The sequence below is a fragment of the Petaurus breviceps genome, unplaced genomic scaffold (genome assembly GCF_028583685.1).
Source record: "Petaurus breviceps papuanus isolate PSGF00001 unplaced genomic scaffold, PetGlider_PUasm1.0 140, whole genome shotgun sequence".
Classification (NCBI taxonomy): Eukaryota; Metazoa; Chordata; class Mammalia; order Diprotodontia; family Petauridae; genus Petaurus; species Petaurus breviceps.
Genome location: NW_027185698.1, coordinates 49,478,352 through 49,492,809, shown reverse-complemented (window position 1 = coordinate 49,492,809; position 14,458 = coordinate 49,478,352). Strand labels below are relative to the sequence as shown.

Below are 14,458 nucleotides of genomic sequence, written 5' to 3'. Positions count from 1 at the left end.
TCTCTCTCTCTCTCTCTCTCTCTCTCTCTCTCTCTCTCTTTCTCTCTTTCTCTCTCTCTGTGTCTCCCTCTCTGTCTCTCTCTGTCTGTCTCTCTGTCTCTCTCTCCCAAAAACAGCAGCTAATAACCCCTTGACTTGCCTTCAGAAAGTGGAGGAACAAACAAGGTGAAATTCTATTCTGGATCTTATTCTCACTAATGGAGAAGCACTAGTAGCTGGGGTGGGTAGGAAGTGACTTTCCTCTCCTTGAGTTTGTGATAGAAAAGGAAAGGTGGTGTGGATATTGTCTGACATGCATTGTAGATTTTAGGAAAGCAAATTTAAAAGAGTTTGGAAAAAAGGTAGGTAGGATCCCATGGACTAAAATGTCCAAGAGGAAGTCATCCCAAGAAGAATGGGAGATGCTCATCTATGGAATTCTGAAGACACAAAGGGAAACAATTCCAGTGAGGAGGAATTGTCTGAATGTGGATGAACTGGAAATTCACCTGCCAACTTAGATTTTAAAAGGAAATGTACAAAAGATGGAAGGAAGGCCAGGCGACAGACAATGAATATGAGTGTGGCATGTTCCTGTAAAAAATAGTGCTAGGAATACTAAAGCTCAGATGAACTCAGACTGTCAAGGGAAGCTAAACACAGCAAAAAGTGTGGGTTCTAAGCTATATTGCAAGAAAAATGAGGATCACAGAAGGGATAGGGCCTTTGCTTAGAGTAGATGGAATGACCAACAAAGAGTAGATATGTAAGATAAAGGACGAGAGAGAGTAAGAGAACTCCTGACTGTCCTTCATGAGTCCAGGTCAGATCACCTCACTTGCTTCAGTGACATCCTCAGGAAAGAACTGAGAAGTGTGATGACTGTGAGCCACTGCCAGTGATGTTTGAAAGATCATGGAAAATGGGAGAGGTAGAGATTTGAGAAGAGCAAATTGTGTTTTGATTTTGAATAAGGAAGAAGAGATCAAAGTCTACAAACTAAAGGTCTTCAGGATTGACTGATTCCTGAGGACACTCTAAGAGAGATCATTAAAGAGATGGGTGGTAAACGCATAGAAAGAAAGAGCAAGTCATGGCCGACCACCCTCATTTCCTTTATGACAGGCTTACTAAACTTGGAGATGAGAGGAGAGTGCTACCAATACAGCTTACCTAGACTTTGGCAAACCTCGTGATAAAGTTGACATGCTATTCTTGTGGAGAAGATGAAGAGATAAGGATTTGACAGTAATACAATCAGATGTATTCAGAACTGATTGGATGGCTGGACTCAAAAAATAGTTAGTTGTTAATAGTTCAGCATCAACATAGCAGGGCGTTTCTGGAGATCTCTGCTTGACCATGTTCTATTTATCATTTTTATCAGTGACATGATAAACTCATACTTTATGTGCTCGTTAACTCAGAGATTACACAGAGTTGGGAGAGATGGTTAATGCATCAGATGACAGGATCCAAAAGCAACTGAGCCTACAATATTGAGCTAAATCTAATAAGAAGAAATTCAGAAGGCATAAATGTAAAGTCTTGTACTTATGTACAAAAGAATCACTTTCACAAGTGTAAGATAGTGAAGGCATTGATAAGACAGCAGTTCTAGGGGCGGCCAGGTAGCACAGCGAGTAAGAGCACCGGCTCCAGTGTCAGAACGACCTGGAGATCGAATCCCGGGCTCAGACACTTAGCACCCATCCAGAAACACCTGGCCGTGTAACCTTGAGCAAGTTACTTAACCCCAATTGCTTAGGGGCGGCCAGGTGGCTCAGCGAGTAAGAGCACCGGCTCCAGTGTCGGGATGACCTGGATCAAATCCGGCCTCAGATACTCAGCACCACACCCAGAAACAACTGGCCGTGTAACCTTGAGCAAGTTACTTAACCCCAATTGCTTTAAAAAAAAAAAAAGACAGCAGTTCTAAAAAAAGATCTGGGGATTTTAGTGCATCAATATTGGCACTGTGATAGACATCATTTCTATGAGTAGGGAGGTGATAGACCAATTGTATTCTCTCCTCATCTGGAATATTGTGTTTAGTTTGGGGCACCACAGATTAAGGACATTGATAAACTAGAAGGTATTCAGAGAATAGCTAAGATAGTGAAGGGTCTAGAGTCCATGTCTTATGAGGGTCAGCTGAGGAATTGGACATGGTTAGCCTGGAGAAGAGAAGACTGAGTTTGGGGACACAATAGCTATCTTCAAATATTTGAAGATTTGTCACCTGGAGGAGGGTTTATATTCTTTTTGGCCCCAGAGAGCAGAACTAGGAACACTGGGTAGAAGATGTAAAGAGGCAGATCTTAACTGGATATCAGGAAAAACTTCCTAACAATGTGCATTCAAAAGTGGAATGGGCCTGCCTCAGCAGGTTGTGGGTTCCCTTTCTTCAGAGGCCTTTAAGAAGAGGCTGAACGGTCACTTGTTGGGTATTTTATAATGAGGACTTCTTCAGTATGCGAGTTGGACTAGATGAACACAGTATTCAAATTATGTAAAATAACTGCAAGACTCAGTGAAGGGTGGGGGATGGAAGAACCAGAGGAGTCATGTCAGCATTTCAGTAACCAAGTTGCAGACCAGGCTTTGGGGCCATACAGTGAGGATTCAGGATAGCCTGATGTCGTGTATTCTTCTAACAGAATTCCTGCCTTTTATGGCATGATTGATTGAGGCTTAACCTCAGCTCTCCTGGGCAGGACACAGCCTGGAACTCATTGTAAGTCCAGCAAATGTCCACAGATGGGCTGGGGCAGGAGGTCAGATGATGGACCCTGTCTCTCTTTTTTGGCCAAAACAAGAGATGAAGGAAGGCATCTGGGAAAAAGGCCAGATTACCTTGATGTTAATTTTAATTTAAACTGTAGGTAAATAAGCTGGTAAGAATTCACTTCATGCCAACTCACTTTGCCTAAGGTTCATTTTTCTTAGTTTGATGGCAAAACTAACTAATCATTCCGGCAATCAGTAAAGATCTGCTACATTCCAGGCACTGTGCTAAGCACTGAGGGTACAAAAAGGGGCAAAAGACAGTCCCTATCTTCAAGGAGTTTGCGATCTAATGGGGCAGACGTGGGGTTAACAAATATGTGCAAACAAGCTATATACAGGATAAATAGAAAATAATTTATCGAGGGAAGGCACTAGAATTAAGAGGATTTGGGAAAGGTTTCCTGTAGATGAGATTTAGTTGGGACTTAAAAGAAGCCAGAGAAGGTAATGGGTAGAGCTGTGGAGGGAGAGCATTCCAGGCATGGTGGATAGCCAGAGAAAATGACCAGAGCCGAGAGATGGAGTGTTTTGTTCATGGAACAGGCAGGTGGCCAGTGTCATTGGATTGAATAGGTAGCAGGGAGTAAGGTGTGAGAAAACTGGAAAAGTAGGTGGAGGTTAGGTTATAAAGGGCTTCAAATGATGGAGGACTTTGTATTTGACCCTAAAAGTGATAGGGAGCCACTGGGGTTCACTGAGTAGTGGGGGTGATATACTCGGATCTGTATTTCAGGAAAATCACTTAAGTGACTGAATGGAGAATGGATTGGAATGGGGAGAGACTTGAGACAGGTAGACGCACCTGCAGGCAGTATACTCTCCAGGTATGAGGCGATGAGGGCTTGCACCAGGGTTGTGGCAGTGACAGGGGAGAGAAGTGGAGGCTTATTTGAGAGATGTTGTGATGGAGAAATCGATAGACTTTGGCAACAGAGATTGAATATGGGGGTGTGAGAGGGTGAGGATGACACCTAGATTGGGAGTCTGAAGGACTGAAGGAGGATGGAACAGAAATAAGGAAGGTAAGATAGTGAGAGGGGTTGGGAGAAAGATACTGAGTTTGATTTTAGACATGTTGAGTTTAAGAAGGATATCCATTTCAAGGTGTCTGCAAGGCATTTGGAGATGTGAGATTGGAGGTCAGCAGAAAGGTTGGGGTAGAACAGGTAGGTCTGAGAGTCACTAGTATAGAAATGGTAATTAAACCCATGGTAATTGAGATCACCGGGTGAAGTAGTGTAGAGGGAGAAGAAAAGAGGACCCAGGACAGAGACCGAAGGACACCAACGGTTTGAGGGAGGGTGTGATCTGGAGGAGAATCTAACCGAGGACACAAGGAAGGAGTGGTCAGATAGGTAGGAAAAGAACCAGCAGAGAATGGTGTCCTGAAAGCCTCTGGAGAAGAGAGCATTGAGGAAGAGAGAGTGATGGACAGTGCCATAGGCTATGGAGAGGTCAAAGAGGAGGAGGATTGGCAGCCCAGAGATGATGAGTAGCTTAGGAGAGAGCAGTTCTGGTAGAATGATAATGTTGCAAACCAGATTATAAAGGGTTATGAAAAGAGTGAGAAGGAGAGACAGTGGAGGCAGCTATTTTGTAGATGGCTTTTTGAGTTTAGCTACAAAGGACAAAAGATATAGAGGATGATAGTTAGTGGGGGTAGAAGGGTCAGTTGAAGGTTTTTCAGGAGAGAGGGGGGTCATGGGCATGTTTGTAGGTGGTAGGAAATGAGCCAGTTGTCAGGGCGAGCACATATTCATGTTTTAGCTGAGTTTGCCATAAATTATTTAATTCAACGTCTCAAAGCTTAGAATTTTCTCCCAGTCCATTGCCTCCAGACTCTCCTTCCCACAAAACTTGATGAAATTCTCTGTGATTAAATAAAAACATGTGGAATCCCTTCTGACAGTCTGCTAATAACAAACCCATTTCCCATTTAAATTTTTGGTTTTATTTAAAAAAAAAAGTTTGTTGAGAACATAAATGCAAATCAGCCTTAGTCTTTCTTGTAAAATTTGGGTAGTGTTCAACCCAGCATCTTACTAGGGAAACCTGAAATAGAAAGAGAGGAATTTGTTATGCTGATTTCCAATGTCATGTTAAAACTTAAAGCATTTTTGGCTACTCTCTAGTAATTCCCTAGGCTTATAAATTTAGAAGGTAAGATTTCAAAGCTAACTCTAATTTGGGGCTACTTTTTGCTGAATTATTTTAGCTAAGTGATTTTCCTAACAGCATTGGTCTATATCCTTCCGCTTCTCAGTAAACTCTCTTGGCTCCCTCTGGCTTCTAGGATCAAGTACGAATTATTGTGTTTGCTTGGCATCCTTGACAACCTGACTCCAGTTTGCCTTTCCGGCCTTGTTATACATTATTCCCCTTCATGTCTCTGATCCATCCAAAATGGCATTCTTGCTGTTAGAAGCAGCTAGGTGGTACAATAGACAGAAAGAAGACTAGGTCTGGAGTCATGAAGACTTGAAGTCAAATCTGGCCTGAGATACTCATTAGCTGTGTGGCCCAGGGCAGGTCACTTAACCTCTGATTGCCTCAGTTTCCTCAACTGTAAAATGGGGATATAATAACAGCACATGCCCCCCCCCCCGGGTTATTATAAGGATCAGTGAGATGATGTTTGCGTAGTGCTTCACACAGGGCATGGTACATCAAGGCACTTGATAAATGCTTATCCCCTCCCCTCCCTTCTTGCTGTTCTTCCCACATCACCCTCTGCATCCTGTCTCTATACTTTTCTGCTGGCTGGCTGTCCCCACTGCCTAGCATACCCTTCCTCCCCTCTACCCCATAGAAGCCTGTTTCCTTCAGAGCTCAGCTCAAGTGCTGCCTTCTACAAGACACCCTTCCTGATGTGCCCAAGCTGCTCTGTACTTTTTTATGTACCCTTGCATGTGTACATGTTGTTTCCCTGTTAGGGTGTAAGGTGTCTTACGACAGGGACTGTCCTTCTTGGTCTGGGGATCACCTGTATCTGGCACAGTGCCTGACAGAACGTGCTTCATCAATGCTTAGTGATGGGTTGATGCCCACCAGTACTAAGTCAAAGTCAGATACATTTTATCTAGGAGTTCCCTTTCTAGGAGTAAAAGCCTTAAAATATGTTTGGGGTTTTTTTGTAGCCCTTCCGAAGTTACTTCAGCCATGGAATGCTCTCCAGCCACATTACAGACAATAGGTAAGGATGTTAATTGGACCATAGCCAACGCTCGTCTTCTCTCCGGTGTCTGGTCTGTTATAGTTTGTTATTTTCAAAACTATTCTATTTTAGCAAAGATTTCCTACAAACTTAACTTCTATATGAAACTGGGTCTCAATCTTTCGGGGCAACTAACGGTGGTAAGTTTGATTGTTTTGTTTCTCTGTCTTTGATTGGGAGTGATTGCTTGACTGTGCACAGGGTATACCCGTTGCCCCAGAATCTGCCCTGTTTGTCCTTAGGGATACTTCTTCAGGAGGAGGGAACCTGTTCATGGGGACAATGGACAGATTATGGCCCTAGGTCTTCTCTTGGCTATGTCCCATCATAACCACCAGGAGCACTGACTCTCTATTCTGTGAGGGATGGAGCTGGGGCTGGAGATTCAGAAGGAAAAGGAAAATCACTTTTGCTTTTAAAAACTGCCCCCTCTCCACCCCACCCTGATACATGCTTAAAGATAGGAAACAGTTTTAACCTAAGAAAAAGGAGTACAGCAAAACTAGATGTTTCACAGTATGAGCCAAAGTCGTGCCATAAAAAATAATTTTCCACAAAAATGGAAATTTACCCTATGATGGAAATTATAAGACCCAGGAAGAATGTTTTGTAAGATGGATTATGGAAGGAATTCTGACTTGTCATCAGGGGAAAAAACAAGCCTCCAACCTGACTGGTAGGTGAGAAACTGTTGGAGAGGGGTGTCTGGGCGGGGCTGGCCTTGAGGAGGGCAAGAGGGCAGCAGTCAGTGAGCCTGGAAACAGGGAACTAGTGCACAGGAAGGAGCTCCTGGGTCTGGAGCACCTTTTACTGGTGGAAAGCCTCTTGAGGCACTGAGTGTCAATGCTGCTGCTGACCAGGGAGTAGGTATAACTGTAATGACCACCAGCATTTATGCAGCCCTCTAAGGTTTGCAAAGCACTTTACAAACATTACCTCATTTGGTCCTAACAACCCTGAGAGGTAGGTGCTGTTATCATCCCCATTCTTTGTCCAGGATCACACAACTACTAAGTGTCTGAGGCTGAATTTGAACTCAGGTCTTCCATACTCCAAACCTGACATACTATACCCTGTACCACCTAGCTTTCTGAATTGAAGCTTTGTGTAACCTATGGAAGGCAGCTAGGTAGTACAGTGGATAAAGTGCTGGGCCTAGAATTAGAAAGAATTATCTTTGTGAGTTCAAATCTGGCCTCTGACACTTACTAGCTGTATGACTCTGGGCAAGTCCCTTAACTCTGTTTGCCTCAGAGACAGTTTCCTCGTCTGTAAAATGAGCTGGAGAAATAAGCAAAGCACTCCAGTATCTTTGCCAAGAAAACTCCAAGTGGGGTCACAAAGAGTCTGACATGACTGAACAACAGTTGAACAATGACAAGAAGCTAGGGCTCAGAGCTATCACTCTCAGTTTACGTGGGCCTAGTCCAGTCTGGAAGCTTCTGTTTTGGGCTCATTATCCCAATATGGGATTTCTGTGGAAGCATCACAACTTGGCCTGTGTCTAGGTCTACCCCAGAAAGTCAGAAGGGCCCTCAGCTCCCGTTGCAAGCACTCAGGCTAACAACCTGAGTTATTCAACCTGACAAAAAAAACAAAAGACAAGATGTTCCTCCAGAAGCAGTGAAGACAACTCTCCTTCCTTCTCACTTGGACCACACCCCCCCCAAAGGGAGAAACTGGTGTGTTGCTGGAGAGTCAGGCAGTTCAGTCTCCCTCTCTCCTCCTCACTTCTGGTGCCCCCCACCCCCTGCCCAAACCTCTCCCAGGTTCTCCGTGGTGCTCCATATTTATGCTACCACTTGACATCTACCATCTAATTTCATTATTCAACTGAAAATTATCTAAGTCACCTCTAAACTGCCAAGTCTGATGGTCTTGTATGATCTTTCTTGACCTCTCTGTAGCATTTGGCACTGTTGGCTGCCCTCTCCTCCTAGATTTTCTTTCCTTTTGGAAACTTTGTGATACTGTTCTTTCCTAGTTCTCCTGTCCTTCTGACTACTCCTCAGTCCCCTTTGCTGAATCACCACTCAGAGATGCCCCATCACTGTGGCTGTTTCTCTGTTCTGAGCCCCCTTTTTTAATCTCTCACTTGTTGACCTCATCGACTCCCATGACTACCTGACATTTCTATGTAGGTGCCTCCTAAGATCTGTTTCCAGTCCTTGACTCTCCCAAGAGTCCGATATCACCAGCTGCTTGTTGGACATTTTGAGCCGTATGTCCTCCAGGCATCTCAACACCAACATAGCTAAAAAGCACAACAGCAACAAAACTTATCTCCCCCGCCTTCCTTCCAAGCCTGTCTTTTGCTGTTTTGTGTCGCGCCATCCTTCCTGTCACCCAGGTACCATCCCCAGATATCTAACCCAGTGCCATATGACCTCATCACTTCTCACCTTGACTATTACAGCAGCCTTCTAATTGGCCTCCCTGCCTCCAATCTGACACATCCTCCCCACAGTGGCCAAAGTGATCGTCCCAAAGCTCAGGTCAGCTCTGACCCTGTCACTTCCTTTATCAATAAGCCTGAGCAGCTCCTGGTTGTCTCTAGGATCAAATGCAGATTCTCCACTTAGCATTTAAATCCTTTCACAACCTGGCCCAGCCTCTCTTTTCAGACTTACTCCACATGACTTCCCAGTCGTTGGAATGGTGTCACAGAAGGCAAGGCTGCTGTTCACCGGATACTTTCCGTGGTCTTGTGATGAGGCCGATGACTTAATGGCCTTAAGGAAATTGGTGATATAAAGGAATAGGGAGCTGCCTTTTCTTCCCCAGCAGAATGTCCTAACGAAATATTGTTAATTGCTTGTTTAGCCCAAGCAGGCAGCCATTTGTTCTTTTCGGTTGTCACTCGACTCGAGAAAACCTCAATGCCAGCAACTTCAACTTTCCCTCTGAGGGGCACCTGGTGCGGAACACCGGCCTGGGGGGCAGCACTGCCAAGCACATGGTGAGCTGCCTTTGCCCCTCTAGGCAGTGGAGGGGTGCAGATGGGGCAGGACTTCCCTGGGCCCTTTATCTCCCAGGGGCTGTGGAGCTGAGGAGGGAGGTGGTTGGCAGTTAGGTACATTAATTTTATATACATTTCTAAATGAACTTTTTAAAATAGTGGAATGGAGAGTTGTGGCATTTGGGTCACTAAGAAGTGAGTGTTTTCTTATTTCCTCTTTGGTATTCCTACAACGTCTCTGTCAGATGATGAAAAAGGGAAAGAGGTTGAGATACTATTATGTATATTTTACAGACAGAACCAGAGAGAGGCTGTGAATTAGGGGAAGAGGGATGGGATTAGGAACCTTAGGGACAGGGGAATAGAATAGGTCCTAGGTCTGAAACATCCAGTCTCCTACACTGGTGCTCAGTTTCCCTGAACATCTGCTATAGTTTCTGAGTTTTGAAAAACAAATGCTCTGTGGCCATAGGCTCTGAGAAAAGAGGCAGAGCTGGTCAACAACATTTGACACCTTCATGTGAGCCAAAGGGACTGTTTTAAACCTCCAGAAGACAGCACATAGTGTCAGCTTGCCTTTCTGAGCCCTTTTGGCTGGGATAGTGGAGAGTAAATTTGATTTTGAATCATACAAAACCCCACACGATTCACAGATTCTTCATATTGTATATAATCCCAGAAAAAGTTAAACAAAACAGCAAAAAGTGTTATAAGCATACTTTTTAGCAACATAAGAAAATTAGAGCAGAGGCAATTGGGAGAGTGGCTTTTTATGGGGTTAGACTTTTTTTTAAAATAACAAATTGCCTGTTGGAAAATCTTCATTAGTTTCCATTAGCTATCCTTTTCCACTTCAGTGTCAGCCCTAACCCCATTTCTCTCTGTTTCTTCCTGATGCCCAGGTTGTGCAGTGTGTCTCTCCAAAAGGACCCCTCGCTTGTTCAAGAACCTATTTTTTTGGAGCTTCTCACATTCCTGATTTAGGTAAGGGTTTCCAATTCATCATATCAGCAGTTTATGTAATTAATACCTTCTCCTTCATAGATGGCTATGACTTCTAAGTTTACTAAAGCTCCTTGTGCTGAAGAAAGATTTTGTGTCAGATCTGTGTGCCTCCTCCGTTCTACTCTGTCCTTGGAGAGGAGCCAGCAGAATCCTGGGTTTGCCCAGTAAGACTATAGTTCAGGAAAGAACTTTACTTCTCTCTAATATGGTGGAGCAGGCTGGACCTCTGAGCAAGCTGGTCTTATTTGATCTTAATGACTTTATGATATATCTAATAGAGGCCCAGAAAAGGGAAGATATTGCAGAGGAACAAAGAAATGACCTCAGTGAGAGCCTGCCAAGACTATGCAGCACCAGCAACTTTCTGTTTCAAAGGTATTCAAAATTGGGATCAGGCCCAGGTACATTCATGTTGCTGGCCATGCCAGTATATAATGAAAATGACCATATTGCCAAAGTTAATTTACAGTTTTAATGCTATACCAATCAAGCTATCAAAGGGATACTCTGTAAAAGGGATGCTCAATATAGTGATGACAGAATTTGTTTGGAGAAGCAAAAGATCTAGAATATTGAGGGAAATCCTGACAAGGGTAGGAAGAGGAAAGAGCACATCCACACTTTACCATATTATAGAGCAGCAGTCATCAAAGCCATTTGGTACTGGTTAAAAATAAGAGAAGTAGATCTGACTAGACAAGAGAAAATCAGAAATCGTGGAACTCAAGAACTCAATGATTTTTTGATAAACTGAAAGATATAAATTACTTAGGAAAGAACCCCCTATTTGACATGAACTACTAGGAAGACTGGAAAGCAGTCTAGCAAAAAAAGAGTTCAAAATGGATATTTGAACTTTATATTAAAGATCATACCTGCAAAAAAATTAGAGGAAATGCAGATCACATGCCTTCGGAGCTATAGCTAAGCCAAACAAAAGACAGAGGCAGTTTCAAAAGATAAAGTAGGTAACTTTGATTACACAAAACTGAAAATCTTCTGCACAAACAAAATTGATGCATCTAGGTTAAGAAGGGAAGTTGTCAAATGAGAAAAAAAACTTTTATCATATTTCTCAGGTAAGGATTTGGTATCCAGAATATGTAGACAACTAACACGCATATTTGCAAGCATAGCTTCACATGTGCTTATAGACATAAACTCATATGTATGCTATTTATTGTTAATAACTTTTGGTTCTTCTTTTGAGACCTATTTATTTGTATCCTTTGACCACTTATCTGTTGGAAAATGGTGTATCTATCTATCAATATAGATATACACACACATGTACATACACCCATATATATGTATATATACATATATGTATATAGATGCATACACACATGTACATATAAACCCATATAAATACAAATAGATTTCCAAAGGATAATTGAAAACTACTACAACTATATTAAAGAATGCTCCAAATCCCTTATAATAAGAGACACGAAAATCAAAACAACCCTAAGGTTTTACCACATACCTAACAAATTGGGAAAGATGACAAAAGATGGAAATAGTCAATGTTGGAGGTATTATGAGAAGATAGACTCACTAATGCATTATTGGTAAAGCTATAAATTTGGACAACCATTTGGAAATCAGTTTGAAATTAGGCAATTCAAGTGACCCAGAGATTCTACAAGTAGGCTTATATTCTTAGGGCATGAGTCATTGGTAAGAAGAAAGCCTCCATCTACACCAAAATATTTGTAACAATTTTTTGTGGTAGCAAGAAATTGAAACATAGTCCTATTCATTAGGAAATGACTAAACAAATTTTGGTACATAAATGTAATGGAATATTACTGTGCTGTAAGAAACTGCAATATGTTGGATACAGAGAAGCCTGGAAAGATTTACATGATCAGATGCAGAATGAAGTAAAACAACACACACAATGATTACAACAATGTAAATGGAAAGAACAAGCAACAAACAATCAAAAGGGAATGCTGTAAAATTGCAAATAATCACTGTCCCAAAGAAGAGGAATGAGGAGACACCTTTATCCCACTTCTTTGCAGAGCTGGGAAGTTCATGGGTATCATACCATGTGTACATTTTTAGACTTTTTGATATATTGGTTGGTTTTTCTATTTCTTTAAAAATAAATATTTCTTACATGATAAGGATTTCTGAGAGGGAGAGGAAGGTAAAAATACTAGGAGAAATTCTGGTGATATAAAAAACAAAAGATCGCAATAAAAATTAAAAACAAAACAGATTACTTCTCAGGTGCTAATATAAAAGAACTTGGGGAATTTGGGGGGAATCATAGCTTTGTGCTGGTAATGAGAGGAAGAGGAAGAATGATTTCTTATGCATGGCTCATGCAAGCTTCGTAACTTTGCCAGCCACAAAACTGAACCATTCATTTTGTTGCTTTTAGACCTTTGCTTTGGTGGTTTATGCTGATGGTCAGGCATATGTGCTGAGAATGTGGAGTGCCCCAGAGCACTCCAGGGTGGAGGGCGCACAGAAGATTGGCACACCCTAGTGTGAATATCATTTATTTAAAACAGACAGACAAAAAAAACCTTAAAGAATAGTAGTGTGACTTCTTTCTGAGCCTGGCGTGCTTGACCTTTTCTGAAGCCCAGAGATTCCAGACTCCTCCAAGAATATTTGAAAACCTTCAGTTTTAACCCACTTCTTAATATTGTTTGTTTTATAGGAAGCAACAGTGAATTGCCCAAGAAAAACATGCAAGTGTAAGTTTTTTTCCCTTGATTTTTTCCTTCCTTCCCATTTGGTGATTCTTGAGGTGTGATCATTGTGTCAGAGCCTTTACTGAGACTGACATTAGCTGGGCCTCTGATTCCTAGGACTGAGTAAGCAGAGCCCAGCACTTGCTGTGAGGTTCCTAGATGGGCTTCAGTATCCATGTACCACTGAATGCCTGGGTCTGCTCATACTGCTTTGTCATGGATGATGGCTGGGCTTAGCTGCTTTGCTACCCTGGCTGTTTCTCACTGTGCTTATGAGAATTTAGGGTTGCCAGTGGTTGCCAATGGAGAATGTCCATTTAAATAATGTGAGTGCAGTATAAAGTTCCTCCCATTACTTCTGTATAGATTCTCAAAGAAATAGGGAGCAGAGAAACAATTTGGCTTGAGTGGATCTACAAGAAGCATCGAGTTTGAAATAGGAATCTTTAATCTGAGCTTGGCATGCAAGTCAGACTTACTTGCTCTTGGTTTGGGTAGTACATTTTTAAACTGAATAAATGGAATTAGAAGTCAGTATTCAGCATCGACTAGTTCATTCCGCCCAGAATAAGTCTGTCCTATAAGCAGAATAGTTGAGTATACATACTCTGCTGCAGAATTGTCTGCTATCTTCTTCTTTGGGAGAACTTTTTTCCCTTTTGCAGGAGCAAAAAAACCCTAAGACCCCTGTAAGTAATTCTCGTTTTAGGCACATGAGGACCTCTTTGTTCAATTTCAACCTCTTCTTTTGGGTTGATTCTTAAATGTAGTTTCAGATATTTTGAATTACTGTTTTGTGGCATTTCCCCCCAATATATCTGAGTTCATTTTTTACTTTATACTATATCTGCAGTTGATTCCCGTGTTAGCTAGACCTGTGTGACCTAAACCCAACATTGTTAGTCCCACTTGGGATCATGTAGTCCTGGCAAAAAACAGCAGCAGAGGTATCCTAAATAAGAGAAGATGTCCCTCAGTCACCAAGTTCTGTGGCCCCCAAGGTAGAGAATCCTATCTGTTGACATGGTTATTTGCTAGCTGTGTAAAGGAGCATGGAATGGGAATTCTCACCAGGGTGAAGGTTCTAGAACTTTTTGCATTGAGGCATATTGGACATAGCCGTAGACTATGTCTAGTGTTGGGCAAGCCAGGCATCCCTAGGGCATGACCTGACTTTTTTTGAAGGTTACTCTTTATGCTTTGTCTTTTTAGTATTTCCTGTCTGACAATACTAGTATGCATTCCTGTATGATATATTTATTTTCAAAAAAAATATTTTCCCTGTGAACTTAATAGGCACTGCTTTCTTCATTTAGAACTATTTTTATTCTGTAGTCACTAAGAGCTCATATTCTTCATGAGAAACATATGAGTTCAGTTTTCGGTCTTACATCTCTAAAATTGATCATCTCTGCCTTTACAACAGATTGGTGGTACCCCCATTGAGGAACAAAACTCTCGAGGTTTGGGGAGCCATTCATGTCTATAGAATTTGTCCTTTCCAGCCCTGGCAGGACTGACTTGATAAGCTTTCTGTTGGGGCCCTTGAAAGCTGCCAGTAGTTTGAGAGAGATCATCTTGTACCACTTTCCATTCTATACCTGGGTGCAGTCAGCTCATCTGCAGGTTTCCTCTTGGCCCTGGAAACTGGGATTAGGACATTACCTTTATTATATGTAGTTCCTGGCACTGAAACTTTCTCCACATATGACACATAAAAGGGAAGTACTTTGATGTGCTAAGGAACTATTGTCCATAAGACACTAACTTTAGGGATAGATGAACTTGTAAAGGTCT

The 14,458-nt window shown here is 42.1% G+C and overlaps 1 protein-coding gene across 2 annotated transcripts in view; it reads left to right on the top strand.

The window, feature by feature from the left end:
* Positions 1-14,458, top strand: part of DNAAF9 (dynein axonemal assembly factor 9) — a 168,695-nt gene that overhangs the window by 59,238 nt on the left and 94,999 nt on the right. For both annotated transcript variants that reach the window (XM_069072485.1, XM_069072494.1), the window contains exons 9-12: positions 5,907-5,962; positions 8,807-8,942; positions 9,845-9,926; positions 12,628-12,664. In XM_069072485.1, coding sequence (XP_068928586.1) covers positions 5,907-5,962; positions 8,807-8,942; positions 9,845-9,926; positions 12,628-12,664 — 311 coding nt within the window. The remainder of the gene's footprint in view (positions 1-5,906; positions 5,963-8,806; positions 8,943-9,844; positions 9,927-12,627; positions 12,665-14,458) is intronic.